Source organism: Scyliorhinus canicula, chromosome 16, assembly GCF_902713615.1.
Source record: "Scyliorhinus canicula chromosome 16, sScyCan1.1, whole genome shotgun sequence".
Classification (NCBI taxonomy): Eukaryota; Metazoa; Chordata; class Chondrichthyes; order Carcharhiniformes; family Scyliorhinidae; genus Scyliorhinus; species Scyliorhinus canicula.
The window spans coordinates 126663600-126686096 of NC_052161.1; the positions used below are offsets into that span (position 1 = coordinate 126663600).

The window sequence follows — 22497 nt, forward strand, 5'->3', positions numbered from 1 at the left end:
AGCTAATCCACCTAGCCTGCACATCTTTAGATCGTGGGGGTGAGACCAACGCAAACATGGGGCAAATGTGCAAACTCCACACAAGCAGCGACCCGGGGCTGTGATCGAACCCAGGTCCTCAGCGCCGTGAGGCAGCAGTGCTAACCACTGGCCCACCATGCCACCCTTATGGACCTGTATTTCATCAAGCAGTCAATGGAGGAGGAAGGTAAGCAAAGGGGACACTCAATTAACATAATTAGCAATTTTAAATTCAGGGTTTTCCTTCACTTTGGGTGTCCCTAACCTGCGTAGCAATTGGAAAACAAAGTGCTGTAGAATTCACATTATTTGAGTTTCATGGCGTTTTAAATTTTTATAAAAGCTGTTTCCAGCATTCTTCACATCTCGATTCTTCTCCCTTAAAGGCTGACTTGATTTGATTATGGCTTGAATTTAACTTTTATTTTCTTTCTACAGCGATTTGACGAACTGTTGCAACTTGCATCAAAAGGGCAGCACACGAACGTGGACATGTTAGTTCGTGATATTTATGGAGGATCGTACGAATCCTTTGGGCTGACCGGTGATCTAATTGCCAGCAGCTTTGGAAAATCTGCCACCACCGATAAAGGTAAGTGCATCTTGGTAAATAGCTGTGTCTTGCTTTATCTTCAGCTGGAGGCTATTTATTTATTTATTTATTTATTTATTTATTTATTTATTTAAATATAAATTTAGTGTACCCAATTCATTTTTTCCAATTAAGGGGCAATTTAGCGTGGCCAATCCACCTAACCTGCAGATCTTTGGGTTGTGGGCGCTAAACCCACGCAAACACGGGGAGAATGTGCAAACTGCACATGGACAGTGACCCAGAGCCGGGATCGAACCTGGGACCTCGGCACCGTGAGGCTGCATTGCTAACCCACTGCGCCACCATGCTGCCCTTGGAGGCAATTTATTGAGATAACTGTTGGGGAGAAGTAATTAGCAGTAGAATTTGTTTTTTTTACCTTTTATACTTTGTTTTTAAACAAACCAAAATTTATGGGATGAGAAAGTCTCTTTCTGTCTGTAAGGTTCCTATGTGAAGTAGGTTTGATCCAGTTCTTAGTAAGCATAATTGTGCAACCCAGAACTGATGCTGAGTCTGTACTAATTTGTTCCTCTTACTCATGGACAAAGCTAGCTGAAGTGGGAGATGGAAATAATCATGGGATAATCTATTGCAGTTGTAGTTACAGTACAGGAAGGTTAGCTCAGTTGGTTGGATGGCTGGTTTGTGATGCAGAGCGATGCCAACAGCGCAGGATCAATTTACATGCCAGCTGACGTTATTCATGGAAGTACTGCCTTCTCAGCGTTGCCCCTTGCCTGAAGTGCGGTGGCCCTTAGGTAAAATTACCGCCAATCAGCTCTCAAAGGGGAGAGCAGCCTATGCTCCTCTGGGACAGTGGCGACACTTACATGAAGTACATATCTAAAAATCTTATCTTTGCTGATTTTAACAAAATGGTGATATAAATAAAAAGCAGCATCTCACAAATGTTATACATAAGTGTGTTAATATAACACTATTCATGTAAAAGCAACATCCTGGATACGCAAGGAAAGAGTAGATGCCACGACTCTCAGATCTGCTTTAGATTTTTTTTTTGGGAACAACAGTGGGTGCCACTTCCGTTAGCAGTTGAAGTGATTTGTATTTGGGTGATTTACTGCACTGCATAATTTCTAATTGCACAATAATCTTAACCTGGAAGTGCAGCAATAGGATTCCATTGTAGCCGAAGTGAATATCTGGTCTTGTAATGGTACCCTCATACATTTCTCCAGTCTTTCCGAAGGCAGAGTTTAGTGATGCAATTGTAAAACTGTTTAAATTTCCAAACAGCAAGACATAGTCAAATCTGAATGTGATCCAACTAACTGCTAAACCCCAACTGAGAATATGAGCAAAGAATGTCGTGCCACACTCTCTTGGCTGCCTTGTGTAGCTTATCCTTCTGATTCTGGCTGACCTGGAAGCTGGGAAGGCTTGTAGACTGAGTGGGAGTTTGCCCTTTCATCTGAGATCCCTATCAGTGGGAAATCAATCCCTCCGACTTATTCAGTGCTTTGTCATTAGGCCATGTGAAAAAAACTGACGAGCTGTCCTGCCCCTTTTTGTGATATGGCTTCAATGGCATTTCCTGCCATTCTCTAAATGAATAAATGCAGCAGTGACTTAATGAGTCTGGTATGAGTCCTTTTTTAAAATATAAATTTAGACGACCCAATTATTTTTTTTTCCCAATTAAGGGGCAATTTAGCGTGACCAATTCACCTATCCTGCAATCCACCTAACGTGTACATCTGGTTGTGGGGGTGAAACCCACGCAGAAATGGGGAAAATGTACAAACTCCTCACAGACAGTGACCTGGGGCCGGGATCAAACCCGGGTCCTCAGTGCCGTAGACCGCAGTGCTGACCACTGCGCCGCACCAAGTCTGGGATGAGTCAGTTGTCTCTCATCTCAGTTTGAAGTATAGGAAAGCCATTTGGTTTTAATGCATGCCTTCAATGCCTGCAGTCTGTTGCTGTTTTTGTTTTAAAACCTGTACAAATTCACTTTGTTGTACAGCACAACAGGTCAACATAATTTTCTCCCAAATCTTAACCATGGATAAGTTTCAAGTTATGCCAGTGGACATCGAGAAGATAAAATAGGGGGCCAATTTGGAAGGAAGAGAGGGATCCTTAGGAGTCTTTTTGAAGACGATGAGACCACTAGTGTACCAAAGAGTATCCCAAAGAGCAGTGACCTGGTGATGGATGGATTAACCTTGGATGGGCAAAGCGAAAATTGAAATTCGAGGAGCGTGGGCTTTAAATTAGAGAAGACAGGAATTTCCCCTACGCATTAGGAAATGGGAGCCTTATAATGCACTCAATCCAGTTGTATGAAGTGTGGCTGCTTTGCATACATACTAACAGCTCGATTGAAACAGGACAAGAGCATGAAGCCTGCCCAATATCTTAGCAAATGATAAAAGATGTGGAAATGCCGGAATTGGACTGGGGTGAGCACAGTAAGAAGTCTTACAACACGAGGTTAAAGTCCAACAGGTTTATTTGGAACCTGCTGCACTCCGAAAGCTAGCGATTCCAAACAAACCTGTTGGACTTTAACCTGGTGCTTACACTACTCGGGTAAAAGACCCCTAAAGAGGGAGCTTAAAACCAGGTCTGTTAAATGAGATTAAAGTAAGTTTTTCCAACGGTAATGGGGAATTAAAAATAGCATTGTGGGATTAGGACATTTTGTGTAGGTTTGTTTTAGAGTGCTGTTACGTAAGTATCAATCCTATATTTAAAAATAAAGTTACATTCGGAGAGACATGGGTGTACAGTGCTTGTACAAGGAACACAAAGTTAGCATTCAGGAGTAGCGGCATGTTGGCCTACATTACATGGGGCTTGACGTGCAAGAATAAGGAAGTCTTGCGACAGTTGTATAGGACTTTGGTGAGACTACTTAGCCAGCCGGCGTAAATCCGCGCATGCGTCGGAGAGTCAGCGGCTGCTGACGTCATTCCGGCGCATGTGCAGGGGAGGGGGTCTCTTCTGCCTCCACCATGGTGAAGACAATGGCGAAGGCGGAAGAAAAAGAGTGCCCCCACGGCACAGGCCCGCCCGCCGATCAGTGGGCCCCGATCGCGGGCCAGGCCACCATGGGGGTACCCCCCGGGGTCAGATCTCCCCCCCCCCCCCCCCCCCCCCCCATATGCCCCGACGCCTGCCCGCGCCGCTGCCAATCCCGCCGATAAGCGAGGTGGTTTAATCCACGCCGGCGGGAGAGGCTTGTCAGCGGCGGGACTTCGGCCCCTCGCGGGCCGGAGAATCGGCGTGGGGGGCCCAACGACTGGCGCGGCGCGATTCCCGTCCCCACCGAATCTCGGGTGGCGAAGAATTCGGGACACGGCGGGGCCGGGATTGACGCCGGCCCCGGGCGATTCTCCGACCCAGCGGGGGGGTCGGAGAATCCCGCCCCTGATCTCTACGCTTAAGGAAGAATGTACTTACATTGGAAGTGGTGCTGCAAAGGTTCACTAGATTGGTTCCTAGGATGATAGGGTTGATCCATGGTGGGAGGCTGGGTAAATTGGGCCTATACTCGGGAGTTGAGCAGAAACCTCACTGAGGCACACAAGATTCTGAAGGGGAGGGGCTAGACAGGAGGTTGTTTCCTCTGACCGGGGCAATCTAGAATACGGGGGAAAGTCTTCGAGGTCAATCATTTGGGATTGAGATGAAAAATATCTTCGCTTTGAGGGTTATGAATCTTTGGAACTGTCTACTCCAGAATGGCATGGTTGCTCCCTCAGTGAGTACATTCAAAGCAGAGATAGTTTTTTCCTCAGGTCATCCGGAGGTATGGGAGCAGACAGGAAAGTGAAGCAGGAAATTATCCTTGATATTGAAACGTGGAACAGGCTTTACTCCTCCTGTTTCTTATTTTTATTATTTACTCAGTGTATTAAACACACTTAGCTGAGTAACAATGCTAAAAGTTATTGCTGTTCTGTAATCTTACCCAATAGATCTACCATCGGTCTCCCTCATAAACAGCAATAGAATACATGATTGTACCTCAAGCTGAATCTTGCAAAGAACACTAGTTAGCACTGCTGCCTCACAGGGGCCCCGGTTCAGTTCCGGCCTCGTGTGACTGTGTGGAGTTTGCACATTCTCCCTGTGTCTGCGTGCGTTTCCTCTGGATGCTCTGTTTTCCTCCCAGAGTCCAAAGATGTGTTGGTCAGGTGGATTGACCATGCTAAATTGCCCTTTAGTGTCCAAGGATGTGAAGGTCAGGTGGACTGGCCATGATCAATGCACGGGGTTACGGAGATAGGGTGGGAGTGTGGGCCTAGGTCGAGTGCTCTTTCGGGTGGTCAGTGCAGATTCGATAAGCCGAATGGCCTCTTTCTGCACTGTAGGAATTCTATTGGTTCGAACATGACTGATGATGATAGAATGCAGAGCAAAAATTCTTACTTGACCAATTGCCTTTACTTTTAAGTTTTAAGCTCGTTTAAGGTGAGAGATGTTAGTGCTAGGCATGGAATAACTCCTATATAGGTATACAGGATCCTTGTTGCCGTCTTTTATGTTTAGTGTATCGTCTGGTTTCAGCTAGACTAAAGTTTCTTCACTCTTTCACTGAACAATGTTTAAGGCCCAAGCTAAGAAGCATGCACTTCTACACAGGTGTACCATTCTCCATTGTCATTCATTCTCTGTCAAATTACTAATTTGATGTAGAATTGAGGATAACTAGACCTGCAGTGATATGACTGAAATCTGTAGCTCCCTATGCGGGAATCTTTGTTTTATAGTGACTGTTAAGTGAGACATTGGTTAAAATTCTGGAACCTTGCAAGAGGTTAGTGATGTCCGTAAATGTGAACCGCACCCTTCTCTCTCTCTTATCTCCCCTCTTTTCCGCTTAACCGTACAGATCATTAACTAACTTTTTTTTTTAATGTGTTTAGAGTTCACCAAAGAGGACATGGCAAAGAGTTTACTCCATATGATCAGCAATGACATTGGCCAGCTGGCCTGCCTGTACGCCAAGCTTCACAACCTCAGCAGAGTCTACTTTGGCGGTTTCTTTATCCGAGGCCATCCTGTTACCATGCACACTATTACATATAGTATTAACTACTTCACAAAGGTAATGATCACAGGGGAAGGGTGGGGGGGTGGGGGGGTGTGATGGTGGGGCCTTTGAAAAGTACCTAAACTGTTAAATATTAACACTTACCATGAATCCAGCTGTCCTAACCTCTTTGCAATTAAAAGTTACTGTGTGAAAATAAATTTGTTACTGACCGCTTTATCATTGGTTTTATCACACCTGGTTATTAGGGTGAAGTCCAGGCATTGTTTTTGAGACATGAGGGATACCTTGGTGCCATTGGAACTTTTCTAAAGGGAGCAGAAGAGGACAGTAAGTATTTGTTTTCAGTATAACTCTTCCAATTTTGGCAAAATACAGCATGTTGTGCTTGGGTCATAATATTAGCAATAGTTTAGCACAGTGGGCTAAACAGCTGGCATGTAATGCAGAACAAGGCAGCAGCGCGGGTTCAATTCCTCTACCGGCATCCCCGAACAGTCGGCGGGGTGACTAGGGGCTTTTCACAGTAACTTCATTGAAGCCTACTTGTGACAATAAGCTATTATTATTATTATTGGACCATTCAGTCACTTGAGCCTGTGCTACCAGTCAGTTAGGTAATTTCTTTTTTTTTATATAAATTTTGAGTGCCCCCAATTATTTTTTTCCCAGTTAAGGGGCTGGTTTAGCTCAGTGAGCTAGACAGCTGGTTTGTGATGCAGAATAAGGCCAGCAGCGCGGGTTCAATTCCGTACCAGCTTACCCGAACAGGCACTGGAATGTGGCGACTCGGGGCTTTTCACAGTAACTTCATATTTGTGACAATTAAAGGTTATTTATTTTAAAAAACTGAAGTTGATCTTTTTGTCAGTTACAGAACCACGGTGATTTAATAGTATTACAATACAGAACAGAAATTATCCAACCAGGGCAGCACGGTGGCGCAGTGGTTAGCACTGCTGCCTATAGCATTGACGACCCGGGTTCGATTCCGGCTCCGGTCACTGTCTGTGTGGAGTTTGCACATTTTCCCCTTGTCTGTGTGGGTTTCGCCCCCACAACCCAAAGATGTGCAGGGTAGGTGGATTGGCCACACTAAATTGCCCCTTAGTTGGAAAAAAAAATAATTGGGTCGTCTAAATTTATTTTGAAAAAGCACGATGAAAAATCAGTTCAGGTTCTCCAACTTTCTCTTTGTTCTCAGAAATACAGACCTCCTACGGCTAAGTTACTTTATTTCTACCTTATCATGATTTTGTTTTCAGATCCAAATCAGTATAGCTGGGGAGAGAACTATGCTGGCAGTTCAGGTTTAATGAACAGTTCTCCTGATGTGCATCCAATGCAGCGGACACGAAGTGGAACGGTAAGCATCTGTAATGAGAATCATGCATTTTATGAACCACGTGAGTTATATAAAATCTTGCACCTTTAAAAGACTAGCCTGCGAAGCAGGCATCCACCAGATCATCCTTCTCTTTTAAGTAATGAGCAGTTGTCGTGGAAGCAGGGGGTTACCGTGACATTTACCCTTCCTGTCCAGCAGGACAAACCAAAACAAATTCATGTTGTTTCAAAATTTGGCTGCACGGAAGTAGGGGCTGCATTTGCAGCATGAATGGACCTTAGAACCATCACAAATTTGACATGAATGTGAGTTCATTCGCAGACAGGCTATTAACAGCAGTTTGATTTATTCTGAAACAAACCTTTTTTTAATCCCAACATGCCATGAAGTGAAAGGAAAAGAAACCCTTTGCCTGAAATCAGCAGATGCCTCTTCTGTTACTGTATCGTGTTTTGCGCTTTAATTTATTCCAGAAGTTGGTTTTTTTTCTGGAGATGTGGGCATTACGTGCAAGGCCAGCATTGTTGTCTATCCCTAATTTTCCCTTGAACCGAGTGGCTTGCTAGGCTACTGCGGAGGGCAGTTGAGGATAAACCACATTGCTGTGGGTCACGTGTAGGTCAGACCAGGTAGGAATGCCACATATCCTTCCCTAAAGGAGATGAGTGAACCAGATGGATTTTTACGACAATTGATAGTTTCATGGTTACCATTACTCAGAATAGCTTTCAATTCCAGATTTTAAAAATATGTATGTTTATTAAAAGGTTTTCATAATAACAAAATCATACTACACAATTTAATTAATTCCAGATTTTATTAATTGAATTGAATTTCCACCAGCTGCCGTGTTGGGATTTGAAACCATATCCCCACAGCATTAACCTGGACCTCTGAATTACTCGTCCAGTGACATCACCATTACACTACCATCTCCCCTTGTTAGTAATGGTTTTTGAAATTGCATGTTAATTCTTGCTTCAGTGTAAATGTGCATTTGAGACTCAAACATTATTCCCTACACAGGCTGTTTCCAGTGCCTGCCTTGTATCTCTGAAATAATATGAGTCATTCCTGTCACCGGTTGTTGCTGAGATGTGCACAGACAAGGGCATTCTTGCCGCTTCAGGCATGTCTTTTGTGAAACTGTGGTACTTTTGTCTCAAATCAGGTTACAGCTAGTGACTGTATGTCAGGATGGGGCATCAAATTGCATACACCGAACATGAGGTTGTTTTTTCCCCCTGGCTGTATGTGGTTTGAGTTTCATTAGGTGTCGCTACCTACACTTGAATAAATGACAGCTATTCAGTTAAAATAACAAGTTTTCTGAACCAGAACCTATGTGTTGAATTTGAATAAGAAAGCTACTTAAGCCTTAAAGTAATTTTAAAAAAGCAGAGAATTATCCACTCCCTACACTGAAATGGATTCTAGAAGTCTTGAGTGTATGATTTGAGGTGCCAGAATTTCTGGAAGGGCTGAGATGGTGGCTAGAGAAGGGTACAAGCATTCCTCCTCTTCATCTGGTGAGATTTTTGCATGCAGGGGTTTGTGGGGTAACTAATTTATTTTCTTTTGTTCATTTTGCACCTTTAAGTTCTAACCTGCATCTTTCATTCCTTTCCTGGTCTCCTCCACGTTCTGTTAATCCTTCTACAGTTTTCAGTAAGTGGTCCTATTAATTTATTTTCTCTTTGCTTTGTCGCATTAACATTCCAGTGTAATTTTCATCCTGTTGAAAGAAGGAACAGAAAGGAATAATTGGCAATTGGGGGTGGGGGGAACAGTTGATGTTGAGGATAAGCAGGTTGAATATCCATGTCCTTCAATTGCTCTTCTTTACTCTCCACTGCAGAATAGAAAAGCGTCTGGTTTGTTTGTAGTTGCTCCAACTGTTTTCATACTCTGGGGATGAGTGAGGGGATATCACCTGAGGATGTAAACCTATTTGGCCTGTCTGAGCTCTGAATGATGTGTCAATGCTACAGTTTGAATGGCGCTAATGGGTAGGCTGGCTTTTACCCCCTTGAATGTCTTTCCGAAAGTTTTCCAAAAGTGCCAATTGTAAGTGTGCTGATATCACCTGCAAGCCAACAGCAAGTTTGAATGCAGTATTTTGGGTCTCTTGGTGGTAAGGAGCAAGGAATGGAAAGACTTGTGATCCTTACACACTGCTGTTATGTTCAAAATGCCCCCAAAAGCAGATTGGTAAATGTAAAAAGTGAAGTGTAATTTTTAAAGTATGTGCTCTAAAAAGTTATTTTGTGCGTAGGTAGTGGGGCTCATGTCATAGTCTGATGCAGCGCAGAAGGACCCATTTAGCCCATCGTGACTGCGGCTACTCTTTGGACGAATATCCGGTTAATTCTACTCTCTTGCTCTTTCCCCATTGTCCAAAAAAGTATTTACCCAGTTCCTTTTTGAAAATTGTTATTGAATTTTATTTCAGAAAGTACATTTCAGATCATTACTTGCTGTGTATTTTTCCCCTCATGTTGCCCCTGGTCCATCTGTTAGTTACCTTAAATATGTCCCCTCTGATTTCCAACCTTTTTATACCTGGAAACAGTTTATCTTTATTTTCTCTCTCAGAACTCTTTAAAATTATAAATGCCTCCGTCAAATCTCATCTTACTTAACCTTCTCTCCTTCAAGGAGAACAAACTGGTTTCTCTTGCCTCCCCATGTAACTGTTCGGTAAACTCACTTAAGGCCGTGATATCTTTCTTAATGTCTGGTGTCCAGAATTGGCCACAGTTGTCCATTTAAGAACTTTAAAAAAAAAAAAAAACTTTTTTTTTAGGGTACCCAATTCATTTTTTCCAATCAAGGGGCAATTTAGCATGGCCAATCCACCTAGCCTGCACATCTTTGGGTTGTGGGGGCGAAACCCACGCAAACACGAGGTGAATGTGCAAACTCCACACGGACAGTGACCCAGAGCTGGGATCGAACCTGGGACCTCGGCACCGTGAGGCAGCAGTGCTAACCACTGCACCACTGTGCTGCACGTCCAATTGAGTACTTGCAGTGTTTTATAAAGGTTTAACATAACTCCCTTGCTTTTGTGCTCTCTACCTATATTTATTAAGCCAAGGATCCTTTTTAACAATCTTCTGAAGTTGTTCCACCAACTTCAACCACCACCCCCCTCCCCTCAAATCTTTCTGCACTCTCATTTAAATTGTACCATTTTATTTGCATCCAATCAAAATTTATCATGTCACACTTTTCTCTATGTTAAATTTCACCTGGCATGTTCCTGCCCATTCACCAGTCTGCCCACATCCTTCTCAAGCTTGTTTCTATCCTCGCGTCTGAATTTTGCATTATCTGCAAACTTTGAAACTATGCCCGATGTACCTATACACCCAAGTCCAGGTCATTAATATAGAATCCCTAGCGGACATCACTGTGCACTTCCCTCCATCCTGTTAAACGATCTTTCATCAATGCTTCCTGAATTCTGTTCTGTAGCCAATTTGTATTTATACAGCCACCTTTTCTTTAATGACATGGCCATTCATTTCACTAGAAGTCTTATTATGTGGTAAATTATCAAACACCTTTAAGTCCATCAACCATACCATCATGATTCACTCTTTTTTTATTATTTCATCAAATAATTCAGTCGAGTTAGTCAAACAAGGGCAGCACGGTGGCGCAGTGGATTAGCCCTGCTGCCTCACGGCGCCGAGGTCCCAGGTTCGATCCCGGCTCTGGGTCACTGTCCGTGTGGAGTTTGCACATTCTCCCCGTTTTTGCGTGGGTTTCGCCCCCACAACCCAAAGATGTGCAGGCTAGGTGGATTGGCCATGCTAAATTGCCCCTTAATTGGAAAAAATTAATTGGGTACACTACATTTATTTTTTTAAAAAAATAAAACAAAAGTTAGTCAAACAATTTGCCTTTAACAAATCCGTGCTGGCTTTCATTTCTTGACACTTAATGACACTTGGAAAATTTGTCCGAGATTAATGAACATTATCAATTTCCAATCCTTCGGCACTGCCCGCATGTCCAAGAGTGATTGGAATATTGTGGTCAGAGCCGTTACAATTTCCATCCTTACACAGCAGTCAAAAGGATGTATCCTATCCAGATTGGATGACTTTTCCCTTTGCAGTGTGGTCAACTTTTTCATTCTTTACGTTCTCCTAATGGTTTTCTTTACGACCTCCTATTATGACATTGGCAGCATCCTCTTTAATAAAGGAAGATGTAGGTGAATTCTGTTGTCCAGTTTTTTGTCGCTACAATGCTTCTAAGGTCTTCCGTATGTTTAGTGCCAGATTCCAGTATAGCACAGCAGCGTGAGTAGAAAATGGAAGAAACTTTTAATGTTGCCAGGATAAGCACTAAAGCAAATGAGGCTTCCTGTGTCTGACGGTTTGGCAGCCTGGAACTATGCGCGCTTCTGTGTGTGCGCTTGTGTGTATTGACTTTTTGGGGGCATTCTTATCATCATCATCACCACCCCCCAACTAATATATTCACATTTTTGAGATGCTGCGGAAGAAGCCTAACAATAAACTAAAGGGAAGCTTTGCTTCAGGCAGTAAACTGAACGTTTGATTCATTGGTAGTTTGACATGCTGGAGATGGACCGACTGGAACGGCAACTGGTGAACCTTCCTCTCCTCCAAGATGCATCGTCATACGTCCCAGATACGGTTGACCTCACCGAAGATGCCATGGCAAGGGAGTATTGGCTGAGCTGCTTCGAGGATGCTTTGGATGGTGTAAGTTTTTTGTTTTAAATTGAGAATACCCAATTATTTTTTCTCCAATTAAGGGGCAGTTTAGCATGGCCCATCCACCTAACCTCCACATCTTTGGGTTGTGGGGGTGAAACCCACACAGACATGGGAGAATGTGCAAACTCCACACGGACAGTGACCCAGGGCAGGGATTCAAACCTGGGTCCTCAGTGCCGCAGTCCCAGTGCTAACTACTTGAGCCACATGCCGCCCCTTGGATGGTGTAAGTTTGACATAAAGTAGAGTTACGTAGAATATACAGCACTGTGACAGGCCGTTTAATCTCACAGGTTTATGTTGATGTTTACCCTCTACGTCAGCTCCTTGACACTCTTCTTCATTTAACCCTATTAAAATAATCTTCTATTTTGTTCTTCCTCCTGTAATTCCCTTAGATGTATCTATTCTATTTGCCTCAACTTTCAGGAGCTACTGCTACTTGATCTCTTTAGGTGCAATCAAGAAATATTGGTTTCCAGATTTTGCTTTTACAATTCTCCTCCCTCTTTTTTTTTTTTGCCCTTCTTCCCTGTTTTGCCTCAGATGTTCCCTCCCTTTAGGGTTCAGTTCCACACCGGCAGCTGCCCAATGCCGTGTCTAAGCAGGCAGTTGGTCGGTGTACGTCTGAATGATGGATGCCCGGCTGCTCTATCGCACTGGGTGTCATAATGAAGTTGACTCTGTTAAGATCCACATACCACACTTCCAGGAGATTTGTTGGGTAATTATCAGAGACAGAAATCCTGATTTGTTTTCTTTTCCTCAGCCCAACAAAGTTAGCAATGTTAGTCTTAACTAACAGCATCAGCTCAGATCGGTTGCATTAGGTATTGGGCCTAGTAATGTCTGTATAGGTTGGTGTCACATCTTACGGTCCATGTGCCCGCAAAGCCATTGAAATAAAATTAGCATTTTTCAAAATCAATATCCGGTGAATTGGGATATTATTACTCTTCTATTGCTAATTGCCTTTTGGGATGACCTTCACCTCTGAGATAGTAAATTGTGGGATTAAGTCTCACTCCACCAACTTGAGCACATAACTCAAGTTGACACTTTGCTGTACTAAGGATGTGCTGCACTGTCAGTGATGCTGTTTTTAGGATGAACCGTTAATCCAAGGCTCCTCAGGTGGCTATAACAGATCCCATGGTACGAAGAAGAGCAGGGTATTCCTCCCCAGTATCCTGGCCAATATTTGTCCCCCAACCAACACCTAAAAAGCTGATTATTTAGTTATTAGTCATTTAGGGCCTGGTTTAGCACAGGGCTAAATAGCTGGCTTTTAAAGCAGGCCAGCAGCGCGGGTTCAATTCCCGTACCAACCGCCCCGAACAGGGGCCGGAATGTGACGATTAGGGGCTTTTCACAGTAACTTCATTTGAAGCCTGCTGGTGACAATGTGATTTTCATTTCATTTTTTTCATTATTTAATTGCTGGTTATGGGACCTTGTGGGCAAATGAGCTATTCTGTTTCCTGCATTACAACAGTGGCTACAGTTCAAGAGTGCTTCATTGGCTTTAAAACAATGTGGGATTTCCTGGGGTAAAAGGCAGTGGAGAAATTAAGGTCTTTTTACTTGTTTTTAACATGAACAGAAAATGCTGGAAACGCTTGACAATGGAGTCTTCTGATGAAAGGTGATGCCTGAAAGGGCAAAGTATTTTTGTTTCTTTGCAGACGATACCTGACTTGCTAAATGTCTCTTGGCATTTTTATTTAGATTTAGATTTCCAGGATCTGGTCCTTTTGATTTGTGTTTTGCTGTTACATTGGTGAAATTGGTACCTTATAGTCTTGCCATTACTGGAAGATGAGCGATTTGATCCCCATCTTCTGCCATATTCGTTGTTGGCAACCTGCAGCTGGAAAATTTGAGGGCAGAAACCCACATCCTGCCACTGTGTGCCGCTACACTGGCACTCCAAAGTGCTGCAGTGTCTGCATTTATTGGGAGGTTGGATCAATGCACTCTCAAATCTGGAACTCCAAAACTGGAAGCACCAGGGGCTGGATTTTCCTCCCTGCCGCGCCACATTTCTGCTCTGACCTGCTGGCGTGATTCTCCGTTACACCGGCCAGTCAATGGGGTTTCCCATTGTGGGGCTGCCCCACGCCGTCTGGAAACCCCAGGGCGCCGGCAAAACGGAGAATCACGCCGGCGGAGAATCCCGCCCCAGTTGTCTGGAGTTGTTTTTTTTGAGTGCACGTGCAACATCTGGACTGGCCATATGTGGTGCTGCAACAAAATGGGAATTATCCTGTCACAAACACCATCGCCTTTTGGGTGGTGACATTGAGAAACTTTAGAATCCCTTGGATTTGAATGAGGCCAGGAGGAGCAGATGCCTTGCTTGTCATCCTTTTCAGATAAGCTTACAGTAAGAAATGCATTTTGAGTCATTAAAAGCTCAATCAATGGTTAGTCTTGTTGAAGAATGCATTTTCCAGCCCATTGATCCTACGCGACCAGGTTGTGGCAGTAGATTAGTCATATTCCAAAATCTGTAGCCCAGCCCTCATTCTAAAACAAATATATTTGTACACACAAGCCTACAGTACAATATGTAGGGCAGCACGGTAGCATGGTGGTTAGCATAAATGCTTCACAGCTCCAGGGTCCCAGGTTCGATTCCCGGCTGGGTCACTGTCTGTGCGGAGTCTGCACATCCTCCCCGTGTGTGCGTGGTTTTTCTCCGGGTGCTCCGGTTTCCTCCCACAGTCCAAAGATGTGCGGGTTAGGTGGATTGGCCAGGCTAAATTGCCCTTAGTGTCCTAAAAAATAAGGTTAATGGGGGTTGTTGGGTTACTGGGATAGGTATACGTGGGCTTGAGTAGGGTGATCATTGCTCGGCACAACATCGAGGGCCGAAGGGCCTGTTCTGTGCTGTACTGTTCTAATGTAAATAAATGTGGAAATACCGTACAAATTTAAGAAAATTGTGAATAATTGGGCAGACAATTTGTGGTGGAAATGAATAATATTGAAATTGGCTTAAAAAGAAAATCAGTAACATATCTCAATTGTTGTGCGCCCCCCCCCACCCCCACTCAAATCAACTCCTCGATAACATTATTGCGTTATAAAGTTTCATTACTGCTTTGGATACAAGGGGAGGCAGTGGCATAGTGGTATTTTCACTCGACTAGTAATCCAGAGACCCAGGCTGTATGGAACTGGGTTTGAATTGGTTGAATTTGAATTCAATAAAAATCTGGAATTCAATAAAAATCTGAAATTAAAAGTCTGATGATGATCATGGCAACATTGTCAATTGTCGTAAAATCCCATCTGGTTCACTAATGTCCTCTCGGGAAGAAAATCTGCCGTGCTTACCTGGTCTGGCCTACACGTGACTCCAGAACCACAGCAATGTGGTTGATTCTCAAATGCCCTCAGGGATGGGCAATAAATGCTGGCCCAGCCAACGAAGCCCACATCCCATGATTAATTTTTAAAAAACTTTTTATTACTGCTTCCAAATGCTTTATCACTATTTTACTTTGGGTACATATTTATATCCAATTCACACACTTGTGGTTAAGCATTCTATCATCATTCTGAAGTCCAGAAATGCCTTGGTCCCTAATTCCAAATTTAAGAGCTTGCTGTGTGCCAGATTCATGGAAATACATTCTTGTATGAAGCATAGAGAAGTGCACTTGTCTTTTTGTATTTTTGTTACTTGTTTTCTAAGATGTGCTGTTGCTGTGTTTGCCACTAAACATTTATGAAAGTGATAAATTATGAAGGGAGTTCCAGATGTACAAAATCTGAATGCATTTGTAGCTGGCTGCCCAATATCGGTGTAAATGGGCAGAAATGCTTTTAGTGTAGTAAAATGTACCAAGACACTTCACATAAAAGTGTAATCAAAAAATGAAACCAAGCTGAAGAAGGCGGTATTAACGCTGGGTTACTAAACATTTGGTGGGTTTAAGGAGTGTGTTAAATGTGGAGAGAGGCGGACAGATTTAGAGATGAAATTCCAGCACTTCAGCATCTGACGAGAAGTAAAATCCAGGGCTTATGGAACTGATGAAAAGAAATGCTTTCCCTGAAACAACACTTGCAAAATGAGGTGGCCTCATTTAAGTCAGCTAATGTGTTTCAGTATAACTATCACATTCAGAATAACTATCACATTGCCCCACATAAGAACGGTCTGCACATCAATACAAAGTAATTGGTTGTGAAACAGCTTGGGATATTCTGGGTATGATGAGACACAACATAAATCTGAGTTCATTCTTTGTGACTCTTCTCTGTTCAAATATATCACACTATAAAACCATTTAGATCAGCTAAAAGAAGTTGTTCCGATATGAAGCTGTGTTTTTGTTTCTTCTGTTTCAGGTAGTCAAGCGGGCTGTCGCTAGCCAACCCCAGTTACTGGATGCCACAGAGCGAGCAGAGAAATTCCGGCAAAAATACAGGCACAAGCTTCAGACATTGAGGCACCAGCCGTTGTGAGTATTCACCACGGCCAGTGTTCTATGTGAATCCAAAGTAATTGTAGATTAATATAAAAAGCACGCAATTCCCTGGTGTTGCCAGCCTTGAAAACATTACCACTTCCAAGTGCTCTGGGCCTAAATCTATTTCTTTTTTTGCTGCAATACATGTAAATATTTGGCTCCTCAACAAATCAGATGTTGGGGTATATCTAATGGTCAATATTGAACTGGATTGTTACCAAAGGAAATTAGCACAACTGTTTTTCAGGGGAAGCTAGAAATGCAGTTAAGAGAGAAAAGAGGAGGACATGCTGATAGGATTCAGTGAAATAAGATAGGGAAAGGCTCAAGTGGAGCATAAATGACAGTATAGACAAGTTGGACCAAATGGCCTGTTTCTGTACTGCAAATTCTATGTCTGTCAATGAAATGCTGATGTAATCTTGCAACCTTTCTAAATCATTGGTGTGACACCGTGTATCCCCACAGTGTAGAAAGGATATTATAGCCATTGAAAAGACAGAAAAAGCAGTGTGAATGATTGAGGGAATGGAGGGATTGGATAATGAGGAGTGATTTATGTAAATTGGGCAGGTCCCCATAACTTAGAGCTGTCGATCTGATTGCTTTTCAGACTAGACAAATGTTGACTATTACCAGGTGTTCCCCCTTATCCAGAACAGTAGCACCAGAGGGCACTGTCCGCTCTAGAAAGATGTTAAATTTGGAACTAATCTGCAGAAATGTTATTTCACTGAGTTAGTGGTAAATTGATGGAGCAGAATCCATTGGAAAACAGTGGAGGCAGATAGTTTGGATTCATTCAAGTGTAAATTAGATGGATTTCTTTCACAAAATAATATTTTGCTTTTTCCGCCTGAATAACCTGAGGCATAACGTGGTATGTCATGGGCAAAACAAGCAACTTTGGATCTGTAGTTCCAAAGCTTTCCACCACTGGGGGGTGGATTCCTTGCCTTGTGTCTGAATGTGTTGTCAACTAATTATAGAGATCAGTTGCGATGATTGCTGAACAATTTCATTAACCTTGTATCATGCGAGTACCAGGATGGTAGAAGGTGAACTCAAGGGACCCTGGCCTTTTCTTGTTAAGCAGTTGCTATCTTCCTATCTTAAGTAGTCATAGCACATTTTGTGACCAATCAGAATTGCTATTTTACGAAAGTTAAAATCCATTGCTGTCAAATAGGTGGAGAAAGTCTCAAGCAAAAACCCTTCGCCTGGGAAATCTTTATTTTCCATAGTGTTAAATTATTAATGCCAGACCAAAATTTCAGATTTAAAGTTAACCATTGATATGCATCAATTTTCTCCCCATCTTCTATCTTGAAGATGCAGACTCTTGACAGACGCTGCACTGGAAGCAAGGAGTCTTCCAGTGCTTCACAAAAGTAGCTATTACTCATGGAGAAGCTTGGATGTCAATAGATAATTCAATATGAAAGGCATCAATAATAAGCCTGATCCTGCTATCACACACCTTTCACATTTTCACCTTCCTCTGGGGATATTAACAAAGCTCAGTTAACTTGGGATGCGTTACAATTGTTCTTTTTTTTAAACGTAGATTTCTGTACGCTTGGCTGTCCTGGTATATCCTGAAAATGCTTTTTCACTTCCCTTTTCTCAGTGCGTACGGATCCCTAACAGTCAGAAGCTTGCTGGACACACGGGAGCACTGTCTGAATGAATTCAACTTTCCAGATCCTTACTCAAAAGTAGGCACTCCTGCTTTCCTTTACTTTTCCTCAAAAATAAATATCAGTAATTTGCTTGCAGAAGAAAGCTTTGGCCAAATGTATTCGATCTTTTGATCACATTGGTTATGGAAAACGGGGCTGTGATGTTGTTGCTACACTTGAAGATTAAAAAGCCCCTGAAATATTTCAAGTGTGTAATAGTGCTGAACCTGCTACCAGAGGGCACTGTTGAGAAAAGTATTCTCAGTGATGTTACGAGAAACATTTGCTTCAACTCATCAAGCTGCCTCATTTAAAGTTGGCCTTTTATTGAATAATACCGTGAATTGTAAGGGCAAACACCATTTTGTATATATAAAACAGTGTGAATTTTTAGGTAAATGATAACAATGGTATATCAATAACTAGTACAGAGACTTCCTCTCTCCCGGCACCCCACCCTTCCAAAGAACTTTTTAAAAAATCCTGTGAGCCTGTCACTGCTCCTCCCCCCTGAGAAGGGGGGGAGGGGCGGGGGGTGTCACATGACCCATCAGAGCAATGGTGGGGAACGCTGGCTATTGGAGTCAAGGAGCCGTTAAGTTTAGAAGCCTTCGAGGGCAGCACGGTGGCGCAGTGGTTAGCATTGCTGCCTCACAGCACTGGGTCCCAGGTTTGATCCCGGCTCTGGGTCACTGGCCGTGTGGAGTTTGCACATTCTCCCTGTGTTTGCGTGGGTTTCTAAAAAAAAGTTTAGAAGCCTTCTTATCGCTGTCCCACATATAGCTGTTTTTCCAAAAATAAACCCTGGTTTGTTTACCAGCCTAATTGGTCGTCAGTTCCTCTCAGCTATTAACATTTGGTGGCGAGGTTAAGCAGAACTTTTTCTGTCGTCTGCCTCAAGACGTGAGAACGGCCCTTGAATCACAAATCTTTTGAGAAACACTATAGCAATAACGGGCCGGTCTGATTCGAAGTCTGACTTCTCTGGAGGCAGCAGGTAAAATAACAGTCAAGCAGCTGGTTGAACTAGTCAAAGAGCGCCGTCACCTAAAACCATCGATGATAATGCAGTGATACAAATTTAATTCTACAATGAGAAACCCAGGGGAGAATTATTTTTAACATTTAGCGTATTCAATTCTCTTTTTTTTTTCTAATTAAGGGCCAATTTAGCGTGGCCAGTCCACCTACCCTGCCCTTCTTTGGGTTGTGGGGGTGAGACAGTCACCTGGGTCCGTGATCGCACCCAGGTCCTCGCCGCCATAAGGCAGCAGTGCTAACCACTGTGCCACCGTGCTGCCCAGCCCCGGGGAGAAGTTGGCAGCGAATAATTTCACCATGCAGAAAAAAACTTAGCAGAGACAGAACTTGACAAGAGCATTAGAGACTGCTCAGGCTATAGAAAGCGTTGGAAAAGGTGCATTAGAATTGCAAAGCATGCAGCTAGGCGAGGTCAACCAACTTTGGCAGGAAACCTCGGAGTCTTGGTGCCAGGGATGGGATGCTGAATGAGTCTAAGTGCAGTGAGCAAGACTGGGCACAGAGATACAGAAAGTCCGGTCTGCATACCAAGAACTTAGAAGAATGATATCAGTGCTGGGGAGAGCACCCCCAAAGGAGGTGCAAATTTAAATATGTAATGTGTTTTTCAGGAGGGAGCATATTAAGATTAAATGCAGAGCCAAACAAAGGGCCAAACTAAAACTACGGCTCCGGCACATTGCTTAGAAAACTACGACAAAGTAGTATCTGAAGTTTACAGAGTAAGCAATACTAAAGTGAGCAAGTCAGCCCCAATTGCAATTGTGTTAATGGTGAACGGTCAGCCACTAAGAATTAAGGTGGATGCAGGAGCCTCTGCCACCGTCACTGGGGGACAGATGTATCGGTATTTGCAAGATGTGGCCTAGGCCCTTAAAATAAGTAACACAATGGCCAGGTTGGCTACATGAACTGGAGAACCCTTGAAGATGCTCGGTATCACAGCAGCACCAGTAACAGATTATCATGGTCAAGGGCCAAGTCTCATAGGATGAGATTGGCTCCGTGAGATCCGATTAAATTGGTTGGAGATTTTTCAACATTAATGAAGGCAATTTTCATGGAATAGTAAGGAAATATGAAGAAGTATTTCAGAATGAACTTGTCAAAATACAGCGTTTCAAGGCAAAGACCTATGTTGATCCTGAGGCAACACCCAAGTTCTACAGAGCTTGTCCTGTGCCCTATGCTTTATGCAAAACAAATAGAAGCAAAGCTCAAGTAGCTGGAGGATTTAGGAATAATTAAGCCCGTGTGGTTTTCTGAATGGGCTGCCCCCGTCGCCCCTTTTGTTAAGCTGGATCGGTCTGTCAGGATATATGGAGATTATAACGTAACCATCAACCAAACAGCAAAACTGGATTGGTACCCTATACTGAAAATCGAAGATCTATATCGCAAGATGCTGGAGGGTTGTTTTGCAAAACGCGATATGAATCACACTTCTTAGCAGATGGTTAGATGAGGCATCTAGGGAATATGTAACAGTCAACATCCACAAAGGCTCGTATCGATAAATCCAGCTGCCGTTTTGAGTATCTTCAGGGTGCGACATATTGCAGCATACTACGCAAAGCTTGTTACAGGACCTGCCCAAGGAAATTTTCTATTTGGATGACTTATTAATTACGGGAACTTCTGAAGAAGAACACTTGGCAAATTTGAAGGAAGTGTGGAAAAGATTAAAAGAGACAAGGGTAAGGCTCAAGAGAAAAATGCACATTCCAAGCTCGCGGATTATAATTTTTGGGATTTGGGGTTCACGCTCAAGGACTGCATACGCTGGAGGAGAAGGTTAAGGAATCCAGGGAGCACCAGCATTCAGAAAACGTATCCGAACTAAAATCATTCTTGGGGGTGGTGAATTGTTATGGCCGATTTACCCCTAACCTGTCCATGTTGCTGACACCTTTGCATGCGCTTTTTAGGAAGTATCAAAGGTAGCATTGGAATGAACATTGTCATGTGAGTGTCCCTTTAAGAAAGGTAGCACATGGCTTTTAGCACTACTTCAGTAATGCATTTGTGGGTGGAGCTGGGCTGTGGCTGTCAGGTGAGAGGCGGTTTCGTGTTTTGGTTTCATTTTTGGTTTGTTGGTTTGGACTGCAGAAGAAAAGAGCAGTGTTTCCCTGTTTTCTCTGTTTCTATTTTAAAAGCTGTTCCGGTGACCTGAAAGCACGTTGGGTGTGGCAAACTTAGTAGCTTTGAAGATGGAGTTGCTTTCTGGAAGGAGTTTTGAATGTGCTGGTTGGAGGCTGGATCTCAGGGAAAGGGCCAGTCCCATTCAAGTGAGATTGCAGTGTGCTGGGCCACGTCCTTGGAAAGGGTTTTGGTTTATTGGATTTTGTATTGGATTGGAACAGCTAAGGGGGATTCATTAAGAGTTGTATACATTGATTACTGTAGCTATCGTGTTCTTTCATGTTTGTAATTAAGAACAACGTCTTGCTGTATTTTATATAAGTTAACTACATTCTTATAATAAACTTTATTTTGATAAAAGCACCTCGGAGTCTGATAATTCACACCTGAAGTGAAGGCTCTTGTGCTCATCCTAGCCAAATTCAACATAAAAGTTATAGGTCATGTGAACTTCATAATACACTTTGGAGTTTCTAAGCCCTGGCCCATAGCAACATCAAAAGGAAGCATTCGAGAGGGTTACAATGACATTGCAGTCTTCAAGCCTCTTGGCCCATTTTGATCCTGCGAAAGAAATAGTGCTGACCTGTGAGGCCTCGCCCTACGGAATAGGAGCAATATTATCCCACAGATTTGAGGATGGTGTAGAGAGACCTCCTGCTTTCACGTCAAGAACACCATCAGACGCTGAGAGGGCCTATTCTCAGATAGAAAAGAAGGTTTGTCTATTATTTATGGGGTGAAAAAGTTTAATCAGTACATTTAAGGACAAAGCCACCCTCCCCCCCCGCCAAACCCGGTCGCTTCAACGATCGGCCCTGCTGTTGGCGACATACGACTATCCGCTCCAACATAGGCCAGGCACCCACATTGCCAGTGTGGATGCCTTGAGCCGCCTTCCTTTGCCATAAAGTATTCCACCAGTACCCCAAGAAATTGTGCTCGCTCTTAACCTTCTGGACATGTTACCTGTATTGGCACAAAAATCAAGTTGTGGACCCAAAAGGACCCCATTTTGGCTGAAGTCAAACGGGTGGTCCTTCACGGTTGGCATCATGACAAGTCAATTTCGACTTTTCCAAATCAGAAAAGTGAGCAGAGTTGCGAATATGGTGTACTGTTATGGGGAGCCAAGGTGATAGTTCCTGCTCCTGCTCGGACAAAGTTATTCGAAGAATTACACCGTGCACATCTTGGTATGACGAAAGTGAGAATGTTAGCTCGAGGTTGCGTGTGGTGACCTGGGATCGATAAAGACATTTAAGACCTTGCTAGACACTGGAACCAGTGTCACGTACAGCAAAGTTTACTGCCCTCGGCGCTTCTGCATTTGCGGGAATGGCCAGGCCAGCAGTTGGTGCAACTCCATGTTGATTTTGCGAGACCCTTCGTGGG

At 43.3% G+C, this 22497-nt stretch overlaps 1 protein-coding gene across 8 annotated transcripts in view; it reads left to right on the forward strand.

Moving 5' to 3' along the window:
* Positions 1-22497, forward strand: part of pank4 (pantothenate kinase 4 (inactive)) — a 71054-nt gene that overhangs the window by 30721 nt on the left and 17836 nt on the right. For 5 of the 8 annotated variants that reach the window (XR_005463692.1, XM_038821256.1, XM_038821260.1 and 2 more), the window contains 8 exons: positions 460-613; positions 5518-5699; positions 5894-5975; positions 6911-7011; positions 8656-8661; positions 11583-11738; positions 16116-16228; positions 17868-17955. Coding sequence is in view for 7 of the 8 variants with exons in the window: in XM_038821256.1 (XP_038677184.1) it covers positions 460-613; positions 5518-5699; positions 5894-5975; positions 6911-7011; positions 8656-8661; positions 11583-11738; positions 16116-16228; positions 17868-17955 (882 nt within the window). In the remaining variant the exon portion in view is untranslated. The remainder of the gene's footprint in view (positions 1-459; positions 614-5517; positions 5700-5893; positions 5976-6910; positions 7012-8655; positions 8662-11582; positions 11739-16115; positions 16229-17867; positions 17956-22497) is intronic. The other 3 variants (XM_038821257.1, XM_038821259.1, XM_038821261.1) reach the window with 2 other exon arrangements.